Raw genomic sequence first — 24,977 nt, forward strand, 5'->3', positions numbered from 1 at the left:
TTGTAAAATATTTGTTTATGTTCAACATTAAAACTTGCTTGCTGCCGAATGTGTGGAAACTAGATTCCAGGGAAAGGAGGGCAGTCATATAGAAAAAAAGGTTATATTTCCACTGCTGCATATAACTGCAAATGAGATATCAGAAAATCACATTATACATGGGGGACACAGAAAGCATATGTCCGAAGCATGGCAGGAGGTAAAACATGGCACTCTTTTCTATGTGAATATGTGTGAAAAAAATAAATAAACATCCATATACAATGGGGGGCTCCCAGTGGAATACAGTCCAGTGGGGCTTTTGTCCAAGCAATATCAGTGATACTGTTAGTTTGACAACCAATAACAACTCAATTTGCTTTGTCACTGACCAGCGCCTGTAAATGAGGGTTTATCTGAAATTGGTAGGACCCATTATGCAAATTCTTTTAACAGTCTTGGTTGTCCGCAGTCTGTTGCAGCATCTGAATTTACTAAGTGTGCCATTTTTGGATAGACAATTATTATTTGGATAGAGAATTATTATTTTTCATTCCTTCATTCTGCCCAAGCTTAGAGGTCACACTGCACATTACCGGAATGTCACCTTGGTCAGTGATTCGCTGAGCGGCAGTGTCATGTAACAGCCCAGCCTTCTCCCCGGTGCCCGGGCCCCTTATATTACACTGCCACTTGGCGTATAACCAGCTGAAGCGGGACATCATGGTTCACCCTGCGGAATTCTGACTCGCAATTCAGTGCAGGGCTTATGATGGGCTGTCTGTACCCACATATCACTGCAGGGGGTTTATTGAGGGTCTCTAATGTAAGAGGGTGCACTGTGTGTCATATGTTGGTAACTGCATAATGTGTATTCATGCTTACTGTTAAAGGGGAAGTCTCACTATTAGGACTTATCCCTTATCTACAGAAGTTAGTGTTTACTTTAGTGATGATGGGAGAGCAATGTCCTGTTAGTGTGTCTTTTTGGGGTAGGAGCCTTTTGACCTGGGAGCCCTATGTTATGCCATGTTGGAGGTTGCATTGCTGTATTCCGGTGCCATAGTGTACACTAGGTGATGTTAGATGGGTTCATATATGCCACACTTTGGCACTATTTCAGGGCAGTAGATGAAGTGTGTGTAGTAGGGAAGTGTGCATATCCAGGCCCTCAAGCAAATAGTAGGCCTATGACTCCCTTGTGAAGAGACTGACACCACAGATAGTGGTTATGCCACATAGGCAAATGCTAGAACCAGTATGGGTAATGTAAAGCAAGATCCCAAAAACTTGTTAGATGGAGCCTGCCCATGCCTGAACCTCTGTGATAGAGACTACCCCTTCCCTCTGAACATTGGATTCAGACACAATTTTGTCTTTAATGTATATATGACTGTGTGTGAGCAATCCTCAGGTGCTACAACTATCAGGCCACCATAGCAACTTCTAAAATTGTAGAGGTTCCATCACCCATGGTGCCCCACCCTGTGAGGGTATGTTCATTGCAGATTATTTCCTTTGTGAAATCTACAGCATATTACAGTACTACCAACTGTGCAATTCAGCGTGCAAAATTCCACTCCATTTCCTCAGTGTGAACATACTTTTTAAGGGATAAAAAAAAAAAAAAAATTAAATGGGCACTGTCAGATACAATAACTTTTAAAATATTATAAAGCATGCAAAAACAATGTTTTGCAATTTGCTTTCATAAGAAAATTTTCAGTATTTCATACCGAAAAAGCCAGTCAAAAAATGTGCCCACTAGAGGTCCCCCTGCTTCCTGGAACACATACTAGTCCTGCAGTGTCCAGTGGTTGTCGACACGTCATGCACACCATGAGTGATTGACAGGGCTGCAGGCAAGTCCAGAGCTGCTGTGCTTGCTCCCGAACCTCTGTGAGTCAGAGCAGAGGGAGGGAGGGGGAGGAGTCATCACAGTGAGGAGAAGAGAGGGGTACGCCCCATGCCTCTGCATGGACAAAAACCTCACTGAGCAAATTATGGCAAGTAAATAATGGTAAGTCTGTGAGAGATATAGGTCATAGACACAATTTTTTTTTTTTTTGGGGGGGGTGATCTGACAGGTACACTTTTAAGACCAAGCTAAAAAAGCTGCATTCCAAAGATGGGTAACAAATGCTAATTTCCAGGTTGTATCTGATGCAGCCAGGACAGTAATTGTAGTTGTTACATCTTTAGCAGTTTTTGGTCCTCCGACTTTCCAACCTGTTTCTAGAAATTTGGCAAGAAGTTTGGGTGGCCTGTTTGGGTAGCATTGGTCAAAATCTTCTGCAATGAAATGTGCACTTTTGCAAATGTGGATTATTATAAACATTGTGCTCCATTCCCTGATTCCGTTAAAATGACACTACTTTAGTGGAGGAAAAAAATCTTGCATGTCAGGTTTTTTCCTCTGCTGAACTCCTGAAAAATAATGGACATCTAATAGCACCCCAACAGACCCCCATTCAAAGTGAATGGGACCTGTCGGAATCTGTTGGTGTCCGGTGTCGCATTCTGCATGTGGTCTCGGCTAAATCCAATTTGCTAAAATTGTTTTGCCCTTTTGTTCTAACTCTGACGCAAAAAAACTTTAGTATACAAGACCCTCCCATGGGAGGGCGCTCTACACCTCATGTTCATTGCTAGTCGTTGTGTGAAACCCACCTGCTGCTCTCTTCATGCTGCCAAGGCTGCTGCTGCCAAGAGGCGACTAGCCGTCATCATACGGCTACCCAGGTCATTCATCCCACATCAAGGACGGTAGCTTTTGGTCAGAGTGAGTGGTCCCTATCGGACCGTGCATCTTATATTCCATACCAACTGGCGGTTATTATATATGAAAGCTGCATCTTTTGGTCATTACATTTTTCTTTCCTACAATTGTATCCCCTGATGAACCCCACATTACACCACACTATCCCTTTTGGAGGGGGGGGGGGAAATGCGTCGGGATTAGTAACATTGTTTTTTTTGTGTGTATTGGCACAGTTGATTTTTCTGTAGGATTTTTGTTTGCTGTGATAGGTGAAGGTTTGAGCCCAATATCACTTATCTGAGCTCTTTTTCACCTTTACATGGTTATTCGCTATTGTACTTTGAGGACTATTTATCTTATTACTAAATACTATTAAAAGTTAACGAGCTAACTACTCTACTTCTGTGAAAAAACATGACCATCAAGGGGGAGGTTTATAAAAATCTATGCAGAGGAAAAGTTGCCCAGTTACCCATAGCAACCAATCAGATTGCTTATTTCATTTTTCACAGGCTTTTTAAATATGAAGCAATCTGGTTGCTATGGGCAACTGGACAATTTTTCCTTTGCACATGTTTTGTTAAATCTTCTCCTTAGTTTCCTAAACATCTTCCATATCCCTGCTTGATTTTATAGAAATGAGAAATCATAACAGCTGTTTTTGGTGTTTACTGTTTACCCCAGTGTTTCCCAACCAGGGTGCCTCCAGATGTTGCAAAACTACAACTCCCAGCATGCCCGGACAGCCAAACACTGTTTTACCCTCACATTTTCTTTGTGGCGTTTGACATATTTGGAGCAGTTTAGTTGCAGTCAGGGGAGGGTTATCAAAACTAGTGCAGTTGCCCTTAGCAACCGAATAGATTGCTTCTTTAATTAAAAAAAAAAAAAAAGCCTCTAAAAAAATCAAAATAAAAGAAGCAATCTGGTTGCTCTATGTTGATAAATCTCCCCCATAGTATGCAGAAATGTTTGAATCGAGTCTAGAAAATAGGGCAAGGCTAAGAGCATACAGTGATCCCTCCACTTACAATGGCCTCAACATACAATAGTTTCAACATACAATTGTCTTTTCTGGACCATTGCAACTATAAACCAGACTCAACATACAATGTACAGACAGTCCAGATCTGTGAAACATCTCAATGGCTGGAAGAACCGACCAATCAGAATGGACAATTTACTGGTAAAACCCCTGTATTATTGAAGTGTATGCACTGAATTCCTATCTGGTAGCGCCCCCTACAGTACAGGGAGGTACTACATGTTTATTACTTTTATATGTAAGGACCTGCCTTATCTATATTAGTTATCTACTTATTTTTGTTTAATCCTCACTTTTCCTATTTTTGGATGACATTTTGGTGGCTTCAGAACCAACATATAATGGTTTCAACATACAATGGTTGTCCTGGAACCAAATAATATTGTAACTTGAGGGACCACTGTACTCCATTTTTCCTCACAAGATCTTGGCTAGCTAGCGCTCCACCTAGAAGTAGCAGTAAAATGGTGGCATTACTGCGACTCACAAATGAGGAATGTACAGTTGTGTGCAACCTGTGATGATCAGTAAATAACCCTTGTTTTGTAGAATTATTATTACTGTTTTGAATATTTTTTCTCTGAATGACAGGGGTAGACTTAAAGTAATGCCACCGTTTTACCAATGCAATTCATGCTCCAGGCTGCATCTACCATTAGAGGGGGCACTGTGGAGGGCAGCATCCAAATTAACCATTCGGATACCACAATGTCATTTTGTTGAGCCAATATGTAAAGCTTCAGACAGATTTGATCTTCAGAAATATGGCTGCCTAGTGTCCTGAGGAGACATACTGCAGCTGTTCTCAACTGTAAACAAAAGTCCTGCCCTTAGCCAATCAGTGCGGGGGGCGGAGCTGTTACCATGGTGCTTGTAAACAGTGATCCTGGAGATTTACACTGTCTGAAGGCTGCACAGGTGTGTATGGGGACCTGGGAGACTCCTCTGTATACAGATCTCACTGCAGGGGCTTCTGCATTCACATACTGAAACAGGAGGCCATCTTCTCAAATCAGTGCAGGGGATGCCAAAAGGTCATCTGTACCCACATATCTGTGCTGGGGGCTTATCATGGGTTGTCTGTACCCACATATCTGTGCTGGGGGCTTATCATGGGTTGTCTGTACCCACATATCTGTGCTGGGGGCTTATCATGGGTTGTCTGTACCCACATATCTGTGCTGGGGGCTTATCATGGGTTGTCTGTACCCACATATCTGTGCTGGGGGCTTATCATGGGTTGTCTGTACCCACATATCTGTGCTGGGGGCTTATCATGGGTTGTCTGTACCCACATATCTGTGCTGGGGGCTTATCATGGGTTGTCTGTACCCACATATCTGTGCTGGGGGCTTATCATGGGTTGTCTGTACCCACATATCTGTGCTGGGGGCTTATCATGGGTTGTCTGTACCCACATATCTGTGCTGGGGGCTTATCATGGGTTGTCTGTACCCACATATCTGTGCTGGGGGCTTATCATGGGTTGTTTGTACCCACATATCTGTGCTGGGGGCTTATCATGGGTTGTCTGTACCCACATATCTGTGCTGGGGGCTTATCATGGGTTGTCTGTACCCACATATCTGTGCTGGGGGCTTATCATGGGTTGTCTGTACCCACATATCTGTGCTGGGGGCTTATCATGGGTTGTCTGTACCCACATATCTGTGCTGGGGGCTTATCATGGGTTGTCTGTACCCACATATCTGTGCTGGGGGCTTATCATGGGTTGTCTGTACCCACATATCTGTGCTGGGGGCTTATCATGGGTTGTCTGTACCCATATATCTGTGCTGGGGGCTTATCATGGGTTGTCTGTATCCACATATCTGTGCTGGGGGCTTATCATGGGTTGTCTGTACCCACATATCTGTGCTGGGGGCTTATCATGGGTTGTCTGTACCCACATATCTGTGCTGGGGGCTTATCATGGGTTGTCTGTACCCATATATCTGTGCTGGGGGCTTATCATGGGTTGTCTGTACCCACATATCTGTGCTGGGGGCTTATCATGGGTTGTCTGTACCCATATATCTGTGCTGGGGGCTTATCATGGGTTGTCTGTACCCATATATCTGTGCTGGGGGCGTAACCACATAGTGCAGGGGGTTTATTGAGGGTCTCTGATGTTAGAGGGTGCACTGTGTGTCATATGATGGCATCTCCATTATGTGTATTTATGAGTCTCACTATTTGGACTTATCCCTTATCTACAGAAGTTAGTGTCTACTGTTAGTGTGTTTTTTGGGGGTAGGAGCCTCCATGTTGGAGGTTGCCTTGCTGTATTCCGGTGCCATAGTGTACACTAGGTGATGGGTTCATATATGCCACACTTTGGCACTATTTCAGGGCAGTAGATGAAGTGTGTGTAGTAGGGAAGTGTGCATATCCAGGCCCTCAAGCAAATAGTAGGCCTATGACTCCCCTGTGAAGAGACTGACACCACACATAATGGTTATGCCACATAGGCAAATGCTAGAACCAGTATGGGTAATGTAAAGCAAGATCCCAAAAACATATTAGATTGAGCCAGCCCATGCCTGAACCTCAGTGATAGAGACTACCCCTTCCCTCTGAATATTGGATTTAGAGACGATTTTAAAGTACACCCGAGTGTGTGAGCAATCCTCAGGTGCTGCAACTATCAGGCCACCATATCAACGTCTGAAATCGTGGAGCTTCCGTGCCCCATCCTGTGAGGGTATGTTCACGGCAGATGTTCTACAGTGGATTTCGTTTATGAAATCTACCGCATATTACAGTACTACCGACAATGTGAACTTTAAAGGCTTTTTCGGAGATAAAAAAAATATAAACAAATAAATAAAGCCTGCTGTGGTTATAAAATAACAAAATACAACATACTCACCTGTCTTTGGTATTCCGAGTCCAGCACTGCCGCTCGGGTCCGTCCCGTTACTTCTGTTTACTGCCCTGATGACAAACTCTTCCTGCTCTGTCTATGATGTCCTGAAACCACTGCAGCCAATAACTGACCTAAGCCGTGTATTCAGGGCGACCAGAACATCATCGGGGAGCAGGTAGTGTCATCCAGGAAAGTAAACAGAAGCAGCAGGGAGGAAATCTAAGACAGGCGAATACAGTGACCCCCCGACCTACGATGGCCCCGACATATGATGAAATCGACATACGATGGCCTCTCAGAGGCCATTGCATGTTGATGTCAGCATCGACATACGATGCCTTTTTATGTCGGGGCCATCGCATTAAGTGCTATCCGGCAGCGCCAAATGCTTAAGCTGCTGCCGGATAGCAGCTTAATGTTCCCCGTGTGGTGCGGTAAGTATTACTTACCCCTCCACGATGCTCCGGGGTGCCCTCCGGGTCCAGTGCTGGTCTTCCGGTGTCTTCTCGGCCCTCTCCGATGACGTCAATACGCTGCTGCGCACGTCATCCAATAGGAATGGAGTACGCAGCATCGTAATGACGTTGCTACGCAGGCCCAGTAAGGCCTTGCGGAAGACAGAAGAGGACCGGAGAAGACAGAAGAGGACCGGAGAAGACAGCGGAGAGCCCAGCGGAGGCCGGGGTCACCATCGGGAGCGGCGGGGACACCATCTCGAGCGGCGGGGACAAGAGAGTACAGCTTCCTATACTTTACATTGCACGAATCCCTCAACATACGATGGATTCGACAAACGATGGCTCGTTTGGAACGAATTACCATCGTATGTTGAGGGACCACTGTATAGTGTTTTATATTGTATAACCATAGAATGCAGGATTGTGCCATGTGAACATATCCTCACTGTTGCAGATTTGCTGTAGAAATGCTGCAGAACCAGATTATGACTGGTTTGGTGCAGATTTGCATTTTTGGATTTATCTCTGGAAATGTAGATTTTCTGATTCTATCCTGTGTGGCTGAGCTTTGACACTTTCATTTTTGCATCTACACAGAATAGGACAATGGCTAAAGAGGTTTCTTTTCAAGACATGAGATCCAACAATGAGTCTTTAAGGTGGAAACAGCGAGATATGTCCCAAACTCGGTTCTTCAAGGTGGCCTGCAGGACATTTGGTCCTCCAAAGTCAAGGTCACGCCGAATCATTGCTCCTTCCATGGAAAAATTAATAACTGATAAAACGAAAGAGGAGACCTCTGTGACATCCACGAATATCTTCAGATCACAAGCTGATTGGTCGAGAGGAACAGGAGAGCCCGGTCATGCCGGGAGAAGTATTTCAGAACAGATTTTGGAAAGGCAGAATTTAAGGATTCAGCTGGACAATATGGGGGATGTAGGAAAGTGGCTGCAAGGCAAACCAGAGTTGACAAATCTAGAGAGACGTGTACAGACCAAGATGGAAGAGAGACGGACTGAAAGCCAGCTGTCCAGAGAGAATACCCAAAATATGGTGGGTACTACAAATATATCATTGTTATTTGAAAGAGACCTTATAGATGAATCAGAACATGCTTCATGTGGAAGAGTGGTTTAATATGGGAATTACCGTATTTTTTGCCCTATAGGACGCACCGGCATATAAGACGCACCCAATTTTAAAGGTGCAAAATCTAGAAAAAAAAGATTCTGCACCCAACAGTGATCTACAACCTGCAGACCTCCAGATGTTGCAAAACTACAACTCCCAGCATGCTGGGAGTTGTAGTTTTGCAACATCTGGAGGTCCGCAGGTTGAAGACCACTGGATAGGAGGTAGTACTCACGTGTCCCTGCCGCTCCGGACCCGTCACCGCTGCCCTGGATGTCGCTCCATCGCTGTCGCCGTGTCCCCGGGGTGTCCCCGACGCTCCGGACGTCTTCTTCTCCGGGATCCACGCTCTCCGTCGCCGTCATCACGTTGCCGTCATCACGTCGCTACTCACGCCGCTCCTATTGGATGACGGGACGGCATGCGCGACGACGTGATGACGTCGAAGGAGAGCGCCGCCATGCAGGGGATCCCGGCACGGAGCAGACACCGAGGAGGCAGGTAAGGTCCCTCCCGGTGTCCTGTAAGCTGTTCAGGACGCCGCGATTTCACCGCGGTGGTCCCGAACAGCCCGACTTTCGCTTCAGACGCGGCGGTCAGCTTTGATCCCCGCGTCTGAAGGGTTAATACAGGGCATCACCCCGATCGGTGATATCCTGTATTAGCCGCTGGTCCCGGCCGTTGATGGCCGCAGGGACCAACCCGATAGGTGTGTATTCGCCGTATAAGACGCACCAACTTTCCCCCCCCCCCTAGTTTTGGGGAAGAAAAAGTGCGTCTTATACGGCGAAAAATACGGTAATCATAAAATATCTGAGGGGTCAGTATTGCCTTCTATCATTAGAAGTATGGGGTCACAGTGTTCTACTGGGCATCATTCTGCACTCAATACCCCATAATGACAAAGTGAATACAGAATATTAGAATTCTTGGCTAACTTATGTCAATGCAATATTTTAGTTATTCCTTTTCAATAAGTATTCAGACCCTTTACTCAGTACTTAGCTGATGAACCAGGAGAATCTTGAGACATGAAAGCTGAGCTATGATTGCTTGCTATGGGAAACACGATAAATCTCTCCCAGTGTGGACCCACGGTCAGGCCTGCCCTTCAGCTGTAATATGGACTCAAATGTGTCTGTCTTGTGTAATTCCATCTTAGATAATCATATAGCCATTATATGAGTGGATTCACATATACTGGGATGTTTTGCCATAGACAGATCCACCACAAAGTCTGCAGGTTGTACATACAGATTTAGATGTATATTTGCTGTATATTTTAGCTTTTGCATTGCTCAAGGTGAAACCTGTAGCAAGTCCAAACAGATATGCACCTAACCCTTCATGTATGACATACAGACTTGTCTGTGGTAGAAATACACAAGTCAGTATAAGGTTGGATTCACTCTAACATAACACAGATATTTCCATCTGTATGACAGCCACAAGTACCAGCCTGACTGTAGGTCTGATGAGCAAAATCTAACACTGAGGGCCCATACCCTGGGTGTTTTAGGGCCCTAGCAAGGCCCCTGCTTTGTACTTTGTCTATTTATCTTTTCAGTCTTCCTGTCCAAGCCACTAAAAGACACCCACAGCTTGATGCTGCCACCACCATGCTTCAATCATGGCCCCCGGTGATTCTGCTTAAAATCGAGGATACTTCCCAAATTAAGTCATTAGGTGTGATTAGGGTCCGATGCTTCCATTTAAAGTATTTGTGGGCATCCTATTTACAGCAGGATACCGACGGATAAGATTAACAGGGGCAGGAACACAGTGTGGACTCACCCTTATTTAGGACAAGCTTCTGTAAAGCCCAGATTGGTGGAGTGCTTCAGTGACTTTCTTTCATCTACACAACTTTGGAGCTCAGCCATTTCTTTTGGGAACTTTAACTGCAGCAGATTTTTTCTGTACCCTTCTCCAGATCTGTGCTTTAACACAATCTTGTCTCTGAGCTCTACAGGCAGTTTATTCCTCCTCGTGGCTTTTATATGCATTATCAGCTGTGATACCTTATATAGACAAGGCTGTGTCTTTCCCAATCATTGTCCAATCAAATTAATTTACGGTACCTCAGGTGACTCCAAACAAGGTGTAGAATCATCTCAGATATGATCAAGAAAAATTGGAGGCTCCGGATCTAAGGGCACAAACACACTATGTTTCTGCCCCCATTAATGGTATCCGTCAGCATCTTGCTGAAAATGGGATGCCAACATATACTGTTAAAGGGAGCAGCGAACTCCATTCACTTCTATGTCTGAAAGGAGTCGCCTAGTGAAACAGCCCCCATCATGAGTCCATTTAAAATAGCTTATATGTCCTTAACTAGGCGACTCCTTTCAGCCATAGAAGAGAATTGGGTCGGCTGCTCCTGTATACGTCGGCATCCCATTTTCAGCGGATACGATTAGTTGAGGCAGAAACAAAGTGTGTTAGTACTCTTAAAGAGGTACTCCGGCGGATAGGATAGGGGATAAGATGCCTGATCGCGGGGGTCCCGCCGCTGGGGACCCCCGTGATCTTCCACGCCGCACCCCGTTAGAATCAGCCCCCGGAGCGTGTTCGCTCCGGGTCTGATTACTGGCGATCACGGGGACGGAGCATAGTGACGTCACGGCTGCGCCCCCGTGTGACGTCACGCTCTGCCCCCTCAAAGCAAGACCAGGGAGAGGGCGTGGCAGGGATAAGATGTCTTAGCGCCAGAGTACCCCTTTGATTGTAAGTGTCATAGCAAAGGGTCTGAATACTTATGTCCTTGTGGGAATTAAGTTTCCTTTTTAAATAAATTTGCAAAAATCTCTAAAATTCTGTTTTTACTACTTTACTACTTGCTATTGTGGGGTAGTGAGTGCAGAATGATGGGAGAAAACTTGGATTTATTTTTTTATTGTATCACAATGACTCAACATAAAAAAACAAAATTGGACCGAAAACTTTCTAAATTCATTGTATAATACTATATTGACTATTTCTCTAACTAATCTCATTTGTAGGATGAAGAATACAGTGTATCAAAGAGTGCAAAACACCGTGTGATCAACCCCTCCATCCAGCAACCAAGCCCTGAAGCCCTGGCTATTCTGGATTATTACTTGCACCAAAAGCGAATTCGCCTTGTAGACATTTATAACCAGACAAACAAAAGCAAAAAGAAAGAAATCTCCAGTCAGGACCTGAAGTCTGTGAGGAAAGAGGTGATGAAAATGTCCAAAATTACAGTATATACCAATTCATATGTGACAATATTATAGTTTTATACATGCACATAGGGAGAGGTATTACGGTAGTTATATTGTCGTACATAGAGGGCAGTATTTTAGAAGTTATATTCTTGTATTTAGGGGAAATATTATAGTAGCTACGGTATATTCTTTTACATAGGAGGCAGAATTATAATATTCTTGTACATAGAGAGCAGTATTGAAGGATATTCTTGTACATAAAGGGCAGTATTATAGTAGTTATATTCTTGTACATAGGGGGCATTATTTTAGTAGTTATAGTACTTATTTATACTATTCTCTCAGGCTAACTTACCTATCAGCGACTTGCAGTTTGATGATCTGGTCGTCTCACTCAGCAACAAATATCCAAATAGCATAAATTACAAGGAGCTTTCAAATGGACGGCATTTATGGTGGAAGAAGACCATGCACGAGCGGAAGAAAGGGATCTCAGTTGACCCAGGTAGAGTAACAAGGTCACAATCCAACAGACTTTCTAAACTGTCAAATATTCAATTAAAGTGGTACTCTGCTGGAAAATATTTTATCCCCTATCTAAAAGGGGACCCCTGCGATCTCCGTGCCGGCAGCTGCGGCGTCCGGGACACGGAAGCTTGGAGCTTCCGTGTTTGTGACATCACGCCATGCCCCCTCCATTCATTTCTATGGGAGGGGTTGTGACGGCTAGTACGTAGCTGTCACGCCTCCTCGCTTAGACATGAATGTAGAGGGTGTAGCGGCTGTAGTCGCCGGTCATCCAGCACGGAGCGGAGTTGGCTTTGTGCAAGGGATGACTGGGGTGCCGCAGTAGGGGATAAGATGTTTTCCAGTGGAGTACCCCTTTAAAGGATTTATACCTAAGAAGTGCTCTCCATTTACCAAACCCTTATATACTGCTCAAAAAAGTAAAGGGAACACTAAGATAACACATCCTAGATCTGAATGAATTAACAAATCGAATGAAATACTTTCGTCTTTACATAGTTGAATGTGCTGACAACAAAATCACACAAAAATTATCAATGGAAATCAAATTTATCAACCCATGGAGGTCTGGATATGGAGTCACACTCAAAATCAAAGTGGAAAACCCCACTACAGGCTGATCCAACTTTGATGTCCTTAAAACAAGTCAAAATGAGGCTCAGTAGTGTGTGTGGCCTCCACGTGCCCGTATGACCTCCCTACAAAGCCTGGGCATGCTCCTGATGAGGTGGCGGATTCCCGGACAGTCTGTGGTGCAACGTGGCGTTGGTGGATGGAGCGAGACATGATGTCCCAGATGTGCTCAATCGGATTCAGGTCTGGGGAATGGGCGGGCCAGTCCATAGCATCAATGCCTTCCTCTTGCAGGAACTGCTGACACACTCCAGCCACATGAGGTCTAGCAGTGTCTTGCATTAGGAGGAACCCAGGGCCAACCGCACCAGCATGTGGTCTCACAAAGGGTCTGAGGATCTCATCTCGGCACCTAATGGCAGTCAGGCTACCTCTGGCAAGCACATGGAGGGCTGTACGGCCCCCAAAGAAATGCCACCCTACACCATTACTGACCTACCACCAAACCACGGCGTCTCCAGATTCTGTCATGTCTGTCACGTGCTCAGTGTGAACCTGCTTTCATCTGTGAAGAGCACAGGGCGCCAGTGGTGAATTTGCCAATCTTGGTGTTCTCTGGCAAATGCCAAACGTCCTGCACGATGTTGGGCTGTAAGCACAACTCCCACCTGTGGACGTCGGACCCTCATGGAGTCTGTTTCTGACCGTTTGAGTGGACACATGCACATTTGTGGCCTGCTGGAGGTCATTTTGCAGGGCTCTGGCAGTGCTCCTCCTGCTCCTCCTTGCACAAAGGCGGAGGTAGCGGTCCTGCTGCTGGGTTGTTGCCCTCCTCGTCTCCACGTCTCCTGATGTACTGGCTTGTCTCCTGGTAGCGCCTCCATGCTCTGGACACTACGTTGACAGACACAGCAAACCTTCTTGCCACAGCTCGCATTGATGTGCCATCCTGGATGAGCTGCACTACCTGAGCCACTTGTTTGGGTTGTAGACTCCGTCTCATGCAACCACTAGAGTGAAAGCACCGCCAGCATTAAAAATTGACCAAAACATCAGCCAGGAAGCATAGGAACTGAGAAGCGGTCTGTGGTCACCACCTGCAGAACCGCTCCTTTATTGGGGGTGTCTTGCTAATTGCCTATAATTTCCACCTGTTGTCTGTTCCATTTGCACAACAACATGTGAAATTGATTGTCAATCAGTGTTCTTCCTGAGTGGACAGTGGGATTTCACAGAAGTGTGATTGACTTGGAGTTACATTGTGTTGTTTAAGTGTTCCCTTAATTTTTTTGAGCAGTGTATTATATGGTTCGTGTTTCTGCAGCTGCTGTAAAATGCTTTTTGCCACCAAGTGATGCCCAACATGAGCCTTCTACTTCTGGAACTCCTGATAGCCTGAAGGATTACAAATGGAGATCACATCAAGTCAGCAGTCTACAAAGTGAGAGCAGCAAGTCACAGTTCTTACAGGTGCCCCTGGTCAGTATGGACGAGATGAGACCCCTCAGCTATGAGGACATGGAGGAGATTGGAAAGAATTACAGGGAAAGGAGACGAAGAGCACAGGTGAGGGCCTCAGATATCTGTTATTATGAAACCATAACCATAAAGCAGCAGAGTAGAAGCCATAGGTGCCAGTACCCTACTATTATGTCTGCCAGAACAGCTTACCCTTGTTTTCTATGCTCTAGGAGGAAATAAGCCTATTCCTAGAAGATTGTGAGGAGGAAAGTGGGTGCATTGGTGGTTTTATCAGTTGTAACAACTCTACTTTTTAGAGAAATTAAATATAAATTAAAGTATAAATATTTACTCATTTAAAAAGTGTGTAGTAAAGATGATTAATTAGTGATCTGCTTTCTCCTGTCCTTAGAGCAACACCCGGCTATTAGAATGGCTGGAGCAGTGCCGTCTGGTGCGTACTGGTAATGCGACTGTAGATGCCCACTCTTTGCCCTCTACCCTGGGAGAGGAGGCAGCTGAGCTGGTGGAGCAGTTCAGAAGACAAGGCCTTCAGCAATACCACAAGATCTTAAAACTGTGCAAGACCTATGGGGTCCCCCTCACTGAGAAGCTGCTAGAACAAGGTAACACCACAATTTCATTATTAACTTTCTGTGTTAGGACAATTTATTTTGGTCTGAATCTGAAAATGGCAAATAATTTCAGCTTTATTATATCCTGGGGACAAGTTGGTTTGTGAATCTAAAGAACATCTGCAGCTCCGTCAGCCCGGGACAGGACTGAGGTCCAAATATTCTATCAAGGGGGAAAATAATGGGGCGACATCTTCTCTAGAGAGAGAAAGAAGGGACAAGAAATTGAGGAATTCTTCTGAGACTTGGTAAGATGCCATGATGAATGAATATAAAATAGGGAAATCTAGATGGATACATAGAGAGAGCCCCATGGCAAAAATGAAAATAGGGCACCCACCTATGTTTTCTGAAAATGGGCCCCCCTTCTCTTGCTCTTACCCATAATAGGTATAGATGGGCAATGCTTGTTTGCCCTCTATCCCATGCTTTCTTTACATCCTCTGTAATTCTTGCACTATGTTCATAAACCAGGGGATTTGGGATGAACAGAACTATATGTCCTGTCCAGACAATATGCTGTGTAGAGAATTATGGAAAGAGAAAAGAAAAAGACTTTTAAATGGTGATGCATTTCTGGTTTTAGCAGCAGTGGCCCATATCCTCCAGAGAAATATGTCAAATGGGTCAAGAGAAAAGTAAGAGGCAAAAAGAATGCCAGGATGGAAACACTGAAATGCTGGACAACATTTGAGCAATTTGAAGAAATGAGTCGGTAAGATGAAAAGTCAAATGTAGCCCTGTAAAATCATAGCATATTTTAGCACATAATGTGCTGATGTTGTGGGAAGTCATAGACTAAGGCTGGGTTTACATTTGCATCCGTATTCCACCTGTCTGCATTTGATTTCAGTAATCAGACCTGCGCACAGGTTGGGATTTGTGGCCGAAAATGGACGCAAAAATGCACCCGTATTAGGCCAGTGTGAAACCAGTCTAAGATTTACTTAGGAAAAGGTTGCAATTTTAAATATTTCAAGAAGACTAAGATTTAGGGCTCTTTAAGATGGGCACAGCTTAATTATTGTGCAGGTCAGGATGCACGAACTATTGGCGGATTGTTTGGGCGGGTACTTTAATTTTATCATTGTCAGCCACACATCCGCTATTTACATAGAGGGTTGTGTGGCTGATACTGATTTTAATGCACGCATAAAATATCAGATCAACCAAAGGGTGTTTTCTCATTCATCGGATGATTACTGCCCCATTTACACAGGACAATTATTGGAAACGAGAGTTCCTATTTGTCTGATAATCAGTCTGTGCTGTGTAAAGGGGCCCATAGACATGAATGGAGGGGGTATGGTGTGGCATGGGGTCATGAACACAGAAGCCCTAGGCTTCCGGGTTCATGAACACTGCAGCACTGGCCCAGAGATCATGGGGGGGGGGGGGGTCCCAGTGGCGGGACCCCCGCGATCAGACATTTTATCCCCTATCATTTGGATAGGGGATAACATGTCTAGGGGCGTAGTACCCCTTTAAAGCTTTGTAGTCCTAGATTATTTTGTGCAAATTACCAGCCTACAAATTCTTTAATCCACCATGTTCATCTTTTCTTTTTTAGAAACCTAAGGCACCGATTTCCTCACTGCTTCTATACGTCTGATGACAACATGTTTTGGCCAGGGCAGATTCTGGAGAAACTTTGTATCTATCTTCCAAAATTATCTGTGACATCTAAAAGTTGATTCACATCAGTGTAACATGCATATTGTGATAAAATGGATTTTCTTTCTTAATACAAACCTTGTTTATTGTATTTATTACTGACTCAATAAGATACCACTTTTAAATTCAGAGATGAGTGACCATCTCTTACGAGTTTTGTCTTGAACCCTCAGGCTGGGTTCACACTGTGTAATATTTGGGGTGTAATTTATTGCACGTGGTGATTTGCAGTGAAAATTTGTCCGTAAGCTGTAAAAATGTTGATGTAAGCTGTTAAAATGTGGCTGCATTTTCGCAGGATATCCGTGCAGAAAATACAATTTGCGCCCAAAATTTTACGTTGTGTGAACCCAGCTTTATACGTGCCTACCCCCTGCATGCAACCTTTTAAATGTGTACTAGTTATCCAGGTTTAGCCAGGAAGCCATCTATGTTTTATTTCTTACAATAAGATGTGTTGAAACATTCAGAGATGACTACAACCCCAATGTTTCTCTCCCCCATATCACACTTCCAGGAGTTCAGTGAGATATGAGTAGCTATTAGTGTGGCTCAGATAGGGGGGCCTGGATTGTGGTCCACTAGGACAATCCTGAGGGCAGAGGTTGAGTCCAGTAGAGAGCGAAAGAGGTAATGATGTGGGGTCCATGAGAGTACAGTGTGTAAGAACAAGATTACACTGCTCACAGTGCTAAGGGGAGATCTAAAGACAGGCCATATAGTATAGTGATAGAGCCTACTGGGCAGTATTTTGACAGAAAACAATGTTGAGGTCAGATCTATTGAGAGTGGGCTATAAAAGATGATGTCAAATAAATGGTGGAAAGTTTGACTATGTAAAGAAACATGTGCCCAGGCTGTCTGATAAAAATATAAAAAGCATGTACTTACCTCCCTTGCGGCCTGTTATCACGGTACTCAGTCTTCACTGAACTTCACTTCCTGCTGCTGTCAATATGTCACATTGCTGCTCAGCCAATCACTGGCTGATAAGGGGCACAGCTGTGGCCGGTGATTATATCAATATGGCACGCCGACCCCAGCGCCCGAAAATGAAATTTAGCAGAGACCCCTTGCTGAGGTTGGCGTGTCACTTTGTGTGATTACATCGCAGGGATGCCAATCAGGCCACTAGATACCAGGGATGCAACTCAAGACAGTTCAAATCCCACGATTGCTACTAATTGTGGCACTTAAACAATTAAATGACCAGCAGCTGAGTGATCTCTGATGTCAGTCATTACTGACATCTCTTGGCTACAGATAGTTCCCAAGCCCGCTTCATACTTGCGTGATGCCCAGCTGCCATACAGAAGTATTCTGGCGCAGCACATTTTAGTGCTAACATCCCCAGGCTGCCATTATATAAAACAACAAAGAGGACTTACCTGCCGCAGCTCCCTCAGTGCCACAGTTCCCTGGAGCTGTCTTCTTCCTGGGCACAATACGTCACTCTACGGACCTATAATCGCCGTCTGCCTTGGACAGTACAGCAGGAATAATAAGAAAAACATTGCTTTGGTTGAGTATTTTCCTATGGGTGATAGGGGCATGAAGAAGTTTGCGGGAAAAGAGGCATCAATTAAAATGAAAATGTAGTCAATACTGATAAATCTGCGACCACTGCAACCCTAGGAAAGAAAAAAGCTTATGGTAGAATGTTCCTGAAAAATAGAATGTATTAAAGGTGCACAAAAAACGTGACACAGTTCCATTAAAAAAAGGAGGATAAGTGATGATGAATTCTTCCCATTGGCCCAGATTTATCAATCTGTCCAAGACAAAAACTGGAGTGATTTGCCAATAGCAACCAATCATACTATTAGCGCTAATAGGGACTTGCTAAAAGTGCAAAGGGCATGGAATAAAGTAAAAACCGCAGATAATGAAAATGCGGTGTCCGTAAGGCATTTTCAAACCAGCGTCCATCATTTACGCTCATTATCTGGGGTTTTTACTTTATTCCATGCACTTTGCACTTTTAGCAAGTCCCTATTAGCGCTGCTGTCAATCATATTTATGTTTTATTGCTGCATCACATTTTAATGGTGACACAGGGTCCTACCTGGAATCCATAGCGCCAAGGGGTATTTCCTATTTTTTCAGTCAAGCAAACAATCATAGCTCAGATTTTATTTTACCAGAGCTTGTTATGAAATAAAAAAAACAGATCTTAGTTGCTTGGGGCAAACCACTCCAGGTTTTTTTTTTTGCCCAGTGTTTTCATGGCTGCAGTACCGCTGGGTGCCGCTATATAGGTGTCGCTGTTGTTACAGGAAGTCACGGGCTCTTCTTTACCTCGCCCAGCGCCTCTAACTCTCTCTCTTCCTCGGGCTGTCTGCGGAGAAGGCAGACGCACCGAACCGGTGAGTGAATCTATCGGCATCCGCGGTGATTCTTTCGTTGTTTTGTTCCGGCAGATACATCATCGTTAGCCGGTAGTGTTGCTGGGGTTATCCGCAGTGTTATTTTGTACGGGAGTCCGGTATATAGACGGGATAGAGGTGCTAGGTCTGCCGGCCTGGGAGGAATATGGCGGCTTGTGTATGTGCGGGCGGTAATGTGGCGGCCAAGCAGACGACAACACAGAGGCCGGTGCGGGCACGTATAGCCCTGTATACCGCTGTAATCTACGTGTGGTGCATGGCGGCCCGGCCTGGGTGTTATTACGGGAAGCTGCACTGTGAGGGCCTATAGACCCCTCCGCATAGCGTCACCGCGACATGTGGGGAAGAGGGTTGGGGGGCAATCACTGCTATATGGGGGGGGGCAGTCACTGCTATATGGGGGGGGGCAGTCACTGCTATATGGGGGGGGGCAGTCACTGCTATATGGGGGGGGGCAGTCACTGCTATATGGGGGGCACTGCGGGATCCAGAGGGCAGTTAACCCTTCCCTCCCCACACTGCTCAGTGCTGTCATGGCTAGGCCTGTGTGATGTAGCAGAGACCTGATTCTTCTGGGATAGGTATGTGGGGATCAGGCAGAGGGTTCTGCTTTCTATGAACCTGTTCACACTTGTGTCTGTACATTGTGTTCAACTGAGCTGCATGCATTGATGTTTCTTAACTGGTGTGCCTCCAGCTGTTGCAAAACTCCCAGCCTTTAGCAGTGGACACTAGAGATGAGTGAAGTTACAGTACTTTGATTCTACATGAACCTCATGGCTCTGGTGGGCTGGAAAATATGGATACAGTCCTAGGAGACTCTCTTAGGATGGCTTCACATCCTCATATGGCAGGGGGAGCTAAACACTTGTGCTCCTGTATCCCTGCGCATGCGGTCCTGTATGTAATTCATTTCAGTGAGCTGACTGGAGTGAACCGGTCGGCTCATTTTCCCCCGGATGCAGTTTTCTACCGTACCAAATCCGTAGTCATCCATGGATTTAGGTCTGGTAGAAAACTGCATACGGGGAAAAATGAGCCGACCAGTTCACTCCAGTCAGCTCACTGAAATGAATTACATATGGGACCACATACGCAAGGATACGGGAGCACAAGTGTTTAGCTCTCCCCTGCCGCATGCGCTCCCGTATGGGGAAAAGCGTGGTGTGAACCCACCTTTTCCAGCCCACCGGAGTACCTGAAAGCTTCACACCACGTTTTTTGCCATACTGTTTTCAATCAGTTTTTCTAAAGAAACCCGGATGGGACAGTATGGGGTAAAAGTAAACCTGAGTCAAAATCGTGGGTGACTGTTTTGTCTCTGGTTTAAAAACCGTACTGCAACCGCATACATTTTTAACATGGACGTCAATTGGAAATGCACATGTATGCGGTTTCTTACGGGAAAATGTATACGGTTTTTACTGTGCACATGCGCATTTACATCCTAAAGTCCCCACCAACACCTCTCCCATTTAAAATGGACAACATTTTCAAAAACGTGTGTATTTTTTAATATAAAAACGGACGGAACTGTATGCACTTTTAAAAACAGTATACAGTTAAAAAAAAACGCATACAGTTTACTTTTTCCCATACGGTTCCAATTTATACAGGCTAAAGTCAGCAACTGCCCAGCCGTGAGGTTCATGCAGAATCGAAGTACTGTAACTTTGCTCATCTCTAGTGGACATGCTGGGAATTACAGCTTTGCAACAGCTGGAGACACCCTGGCTTGGGCTTTGATGGGTTGACCTCTGGTCATTACCCCTTAGTACCCTGGTATTCCTGCACTATGTACAGTCATGTGCTACGTGGAGTCCACCTGGAGAAATTGTGGCCAGTGACTCGGATTTGTTATGAAAACTGTCCCTGTAGCAGCATGTGACCGTCTGCACAGCATCAGTTTTCTGCTTGACAGTCCTTTCTATCCCTGCTGTTGCATGACTACTTCCCCCAGCATGTCCTCACTGTAAGGACATGCTGTGGGAGTTGTAGTCTTTCAGCAGGTGGTGGATAATGTTGTGGGGTGCTCCTGTGGTGGGGAGATGTGTGGAGAAAATGTCCCTGTCCCCCTAGGTGAGAGGGAGTGGGATGTAAAGCAGAAAACTGTCCCTGTGTGGAGGGTCACATTCCGCCACAGGTAGTTTTCTTCATTACACTGGCTCTGGTTACTGTGAGGATGTCCATTTTATTAGGTCCTTGTAAATATTGTGATGCATGGAAGATGAGGCACAAACACTTTGCATATTGTTTAATGACTTGAGTCTTCTCAGTGTGTATAATGGTTTCACACTTATTTATGGCTGTTTCCCAGACAGGGAGCCTCCTGCGTTGATAAATTACAACTCCCAGCATTGCCAGACAGCCTTTGGCTGTCTGGCAATGCTGGGAGTTGTAATTTAGCTACAGCAGGAGGCTCCCTGTCTGGGAAAGTGTGTGATTATTGGTGATCCCGATCTATCGTACAGTTCTCTACTCAGGAGATAACTGGTCTTCCCAGATAAAGATTATTGGGGCTTGCAGTCAGACTCATTAAAGGGTTACTCCGCAAGCCAGCGTCCTGAACACTTGAGTTTCGAACACACTGGCCCTCATTTACTATTCTAAACCTGACTTGTTTTGTCGTTTTTTTTTTGGCGCATCTTTGTCTGCGACATGTCGCAGACATCGTGCGCCAGTCTGCGACACAATGCGACATTTTTTCCCGACGGGCCCGATGTGGATTCTCCCAAACCCTAAAAAGGGGCATAACCCGACATTTCGGAGCTTTCCCACCTATTTATAAAGGTTTCCAACCCGAATTTGTTGAATTGATTTTTTTCCCGACAACTCAGAGGAGTTGGAAACCAAAACCAACAAAACCCACGTGCGACAAACAGGATGCGACATAATAATAAATACCTGGGGGAAAAAAGCAGTCGGGTAAGAAAGCAACATAGACTTACAACCCGATTTCCTAAGTAAATAAGGGCCACTGTGCGTGCTTCCGTGTTCACGCCCGCCACCTCGTGACGTGACCGCCTGCCCCCTCAATGAAAGTCTATGGGAAGGGGGTGCGACTGCAGTCACTCCCCCTGCCATAGACTGAGGGGGCGGGCGTGAACGCGGAAGCCCGCACACAGTGTTCGGAACTCAGTGTTCCGGATGCTGGGGAGTGGAGTAACCCTTTAAGCATATATGTTGTGGATGGTAAAGCCCTTTCACCCTCCATACTGGAGTCTGTGGGGCGCTCAGTGCCCTTGCAGCGGGCGTCTGTGGAGGGAGAGCACTGCAGGGTGATACCCATTCCGTTGCTGGTCTCTTGTAGCAGTAGACGGAAGTTTTCCTGCAACAAGTGAGTGAGTTTGTGCCTCTTCAGCATAGAAAACGATTGAATGTTGACCGATTGTGTTGTCTTTAGGTATCATGGCGGCCCTCCGACCTCTCATTAGACCCAGGATCATCAAGAAGCGGACGAAGAAGTTCATCCGCCACCAGTCAGACCGTTATGTTAAGATTAAGGTCAGTACAGACACCTTCATTTGTTGTGTATATCAGATGCTGGTCGTCTTGTGGTAACGTGCCAACAACTCTTCCTTCCTGCAGCGTAACTGGCGTAAACCCAGAGGTATTGATAACAGAGCCCGCAGGAGGTTCAAGGGACAGATCCTGATGCCCAACATTGGTTATGGTAGCAACAAGAAGACCAAACACATGCTGCCCACAGGATTCCGCAAGTTCCTTGTCCACAATGTCAAGGAACTAGAGGTTCTGATGATGAGCAACAAGTAAGTGGCTTGAGAACATTTCCAGGGTTAGGAGGTGGCAGTGTCTGGGCATGATTGGTGTTTTAAGGGTGTTCTGCAAATACTGCTTAAAGGGAACCTGTCAGCACAATTGTGGCAATAAAAACAAGGGTAATGTGTAACAGGGTGTGTTTTTGTTTTCTACCACGTGTTGCAGGAACTGCAGTCTAAATGCCCGAATAATACTTTTAATTCAGTGAGTGGGGTTTGCAAATGGTTTCAAAGTACAGTAGGGCATTAGGATGGAGACCAAGCCGCAACTAGTAACTGCTCACTGTAATGATAGGCAAAGACTTCCATGTCCTGGCAGCAAATGATTTAGAAGCCCAGACAGAATTGCGGCTAGTTACATCTTCAACAAATGCATAGTGGGAAACATTAAAACACCTATTATGCACTGTCACTACTTTTAGGGCTTAATTGTCCTGATGGGTTCCTTTATAAAAGGAAATGCCACCTGTATCATGACTATGGGTTGGTTACTGCCTTTAGCGCCTTCTTATAAATGCTGTTCTATTATAGGCTTGCATATTATAATTAAGAAATGTGCCCTTTGTTTTGCACTGCTGTCTAATACCTTCTAGATTTCTTGCATCTAGGCATGAGTTCTGGCTGTATGTGAATGCAGACAATGTTCTGATCAAATGAATTGGCTACATGTTTCTTTCCAACTCATTGCTGGATTTTCTAGTAAATCTATGGAGCAAGTCTCCCACAGCAATCCAGGGAGAGAAGCCCTCAGCTGAGTGTATCCCCTGACTCACTTAGCGATCAGGAGTTGGGTCTGGGTCTAAAATCTAAACTCTTGATTTGTCCCTATGACAAGTGAGTTTCGTTAAATCACAGCAACGATTTAGTGAAATATTAAAGGACTGCTTAGGTTTATGAACTACTTTTAAATTATTTTTTCCATGAATGTAAAAGATTGCTTCCTGGCCATCTCCAGCATTCCTCAGTTGACCGTTGGACACACAGCCTAGTCGGTTGTGTTACGCAGTTTAACTCCCACTGCCACAAATGGGTGTTGTGCAGATGGCGCATCCGGGGGGGGGTTGCTACGCTATGAACATAACTCTGGAGGTTATGCAAACAGCATAGCTTGCGGAGCTGCTATTTTCACAGCTTCACTTAGAGTACCTGTCGCCAAACTAAACTTTTAATTGTTCCTTATGCTATTATAAGACACTTTGCTATTCACTTGCTGTTAACACTCTCAACCTTTTTAGGTTTTTTAATGTGATTGAAAAAAAAAAAAAAATGGCCACTAGGTGACTTAGTTCCCTGCGCAAGTCAAACTGTTTGGTCTCCTGCCAGGCCAGGAGGAGACCAAACTCAGGAAGTGCATGCGGGACACAGCTCTTATGTGCTTCAGTGTCTTCACGCCTTCTGGGGAACATGCACTTTCTCCTGCCGGGCAAGGGGAAAGGTATAATACAGAGCTTTTTAAAGCTCAGAATTATTATTATTTTTTTTTTTTTAAGGGCAGGAGGGGTGTTGGGAATAGTTAAGAATATAATCTGAGTGAGTTTTGAAAATATGGTTTGATGGCAGGTACTCTTTAATGTGTTAAGGGTATGTTCACACTATGGAATTCCACGGTGTGAACTTAACATTTGTGTGAATGGGTCTTCCGCGAGACTCGTTGACACTGGAATTTCAGTGGCGGACAATTCCGCCGCTGAAATTGTTCTGTGCAAAGAAAGAACATGTTCATTCTTTGCGCGGAAGTCTGCGAGCACTGCATAACAGTCAGGGGTGACGGCGCGGTCCTCCCGCCGCCGGCTGCCAGTCTGAATCTCTGAATTCAGCGAGCGGAGATTCCGCTCACACTCTGTAGTGTGAACATACCCTAACAGAAGTTGATCTGTGGGGGACTTGCTGCTGGGACCTACACAGATCCATAGAACTGCAATGTTGGAAAGTCCCTAGAAAATGAATGCAGCTGCTGGGTAGCACTTTCCTGACAAGCATGTGGTGTATGTTTCATTCATAGCTTCAGTAACTTTGGAGTGTCTGGCACTTGGTTTGTAAGAATAGATCTGTTCCATCAGAATCTTAAAAACTTCTTCTTTCCTAGGTCCTTCTGTGCAGAAATTGCTCACAATGTCTCCTCAAAGAACCGAAAGACCATTGTGGAAAGAGCAGCACAGCTCGCCATCAAAGTCACAAACCCCAACGCCAGACTTCGCAGCGAGGAGAATGAATAAACTTCTGGTTATTTGTGCTAAATAAACATAAAAGAGAAATTTTTGGACTTCAGTCTCTGTCTTCATTCTGAACCATTTAAGTATCAAAGGAAATATGCTTCGAGGGGAGGTATCTGGTCTTTACACATCACAAACTGGTATTCCACAGTTCAAAACCTCAGGAAGGCTGCAGGCTCTTTACACACAAAGCGACAGCATAATGCTAATCTAATGCCCTATACAGTGGCAATACCTGTGTTTGGTTCTACGTTCTGTAGAACTAATGTTCCAAACACTGGTATTGC

At 45.1% G+C, this 24,977-nt stretch overlaps 2 protein-coding genes across 9 annotated transcripts; both read left to right on the forward strand.

Annotated features, from left to right (window-relative positions):
- Positions 1–147: 147 nt before the first annotated feature.
- On the forward strand, positions 148–16,375 carry EFCAB12 (EF-hand calcium binding domain 12). 8 transcript variants are annotated; one of them, XM_056528330.1, is made up of 9 exons: positions 148–199; positions 7,710–8,168; positions 11,252–11,452; positions 11,786–11,945; positions 13,866–14,107; positions 14,415–14,628; positions 14,711–14,885; positions 15,224–15,352; positions 16,208–16,375. In XM_056528330.1, exons 1-9 carry the CDS (start codon positions 179–181, stop codon positions 16,329–16,331), a joined length of 1,725 nt encoding a protein of 574 aa, XP_056384305.1. In that variant the 5' UTR covers positions 148–178; the 3' UTR covers positions 16,332–16,375. The 8 variants fall into 8 exon arrangements, with proteins under 8 accessions (XP_056384305.1, XP_056384306.1, XP_056384302.1 ...); XM_056528331.1 differs by lacking the exon at positions 148–199 and adding an exon at positions 2,663–2,761; XM_056528327.1 differs by lacking the exon at positions 148–199 and adding an exon at positions 3,714–3,926.
- A 2,244-nt stretch (positions 16,376–18,619) lies between these two features.
- RPL32 (ribosomal protein L32) lies at positions 18,620–24,740 on the forward strand. The gene is made up of 4 exons (XM_056524960.1): positions 18,620–18,677; positions 22,102–22,202; positions 22,287–22,468; positions 24,564–24,740. The coding sequence occupies exons 2-4, from the start codon at positions 22,107–22,109 to the stop codon at positions 24,691–24,693; spliced, it is 408 nt and encodes a 135-aa protein (XP_056380935.1). The 5' UTR covers positions 18,620–18,677; positions 22,102–22,106; the 3' UTR covers positions 24,694–24,740.
- Positions 24,741–24,977: the final 237 nt, after the last annotated feature.

This window comes from Hyla sarda, chromosome 6 (assembly GCF_029499605.1).
Source record: "Hyla sarda isolate aHylSar1 chromosome 6, aHylSar1.hap1, whole genome shotgun sequence".
NCBI lineage: Eukaryota > Metazoa > Chordata > Amphibia > Anura > Hylidae > Hyla > Hyla sarda.

Excerpts from the sequence above, each read along its gene's own strand:
- EFCAB12 (XM_056528327.1), top strand. The coding sequence starts at position 3,852 with ATGTACAGACAGTCCAGATCTGTGAAACATCTCAATGGCTGGAAGAAC. Across the intron at positions 11,453-11,785 it reads TGAAGTCTGTGAGGAAAGAG|GCTAACTTACCTATCAGCGA; the intron begins GTGATGAAAATG and ends CTATTCTCTCAG. Across the intron at positions 14,629-14,710 it reads TGAGAAGCTGCTAGAACAAG|CTTTATTATATCCTGGGGAC; the intron begins GTAACACCACAA and ends AAATAATTTCAG.
- RPL32 (XM_056524960.1), top strand. The coding sequence starts at position 22,107 with ATGGCGGCCCTCCGACCTCTCATTAGACCCAGGATCATCAAGAAGCGG. Across the intron at positions 22,203-22,286 it reads ACCGTTATGTTAAGATTAAG|CGTAACTGGCGTAAACCCAG; the intron begins GTCAGTACAGAC and ends TCCTTCCTGCAG. Across the intron at positions 22,469-24,563 it reads GTTCTGATGATGAGCAACAA|GTCCTTCTGTGCAGAAATTG; the intron begins GTAAGTGGCTTG and ends CTTCTTTCCTAG.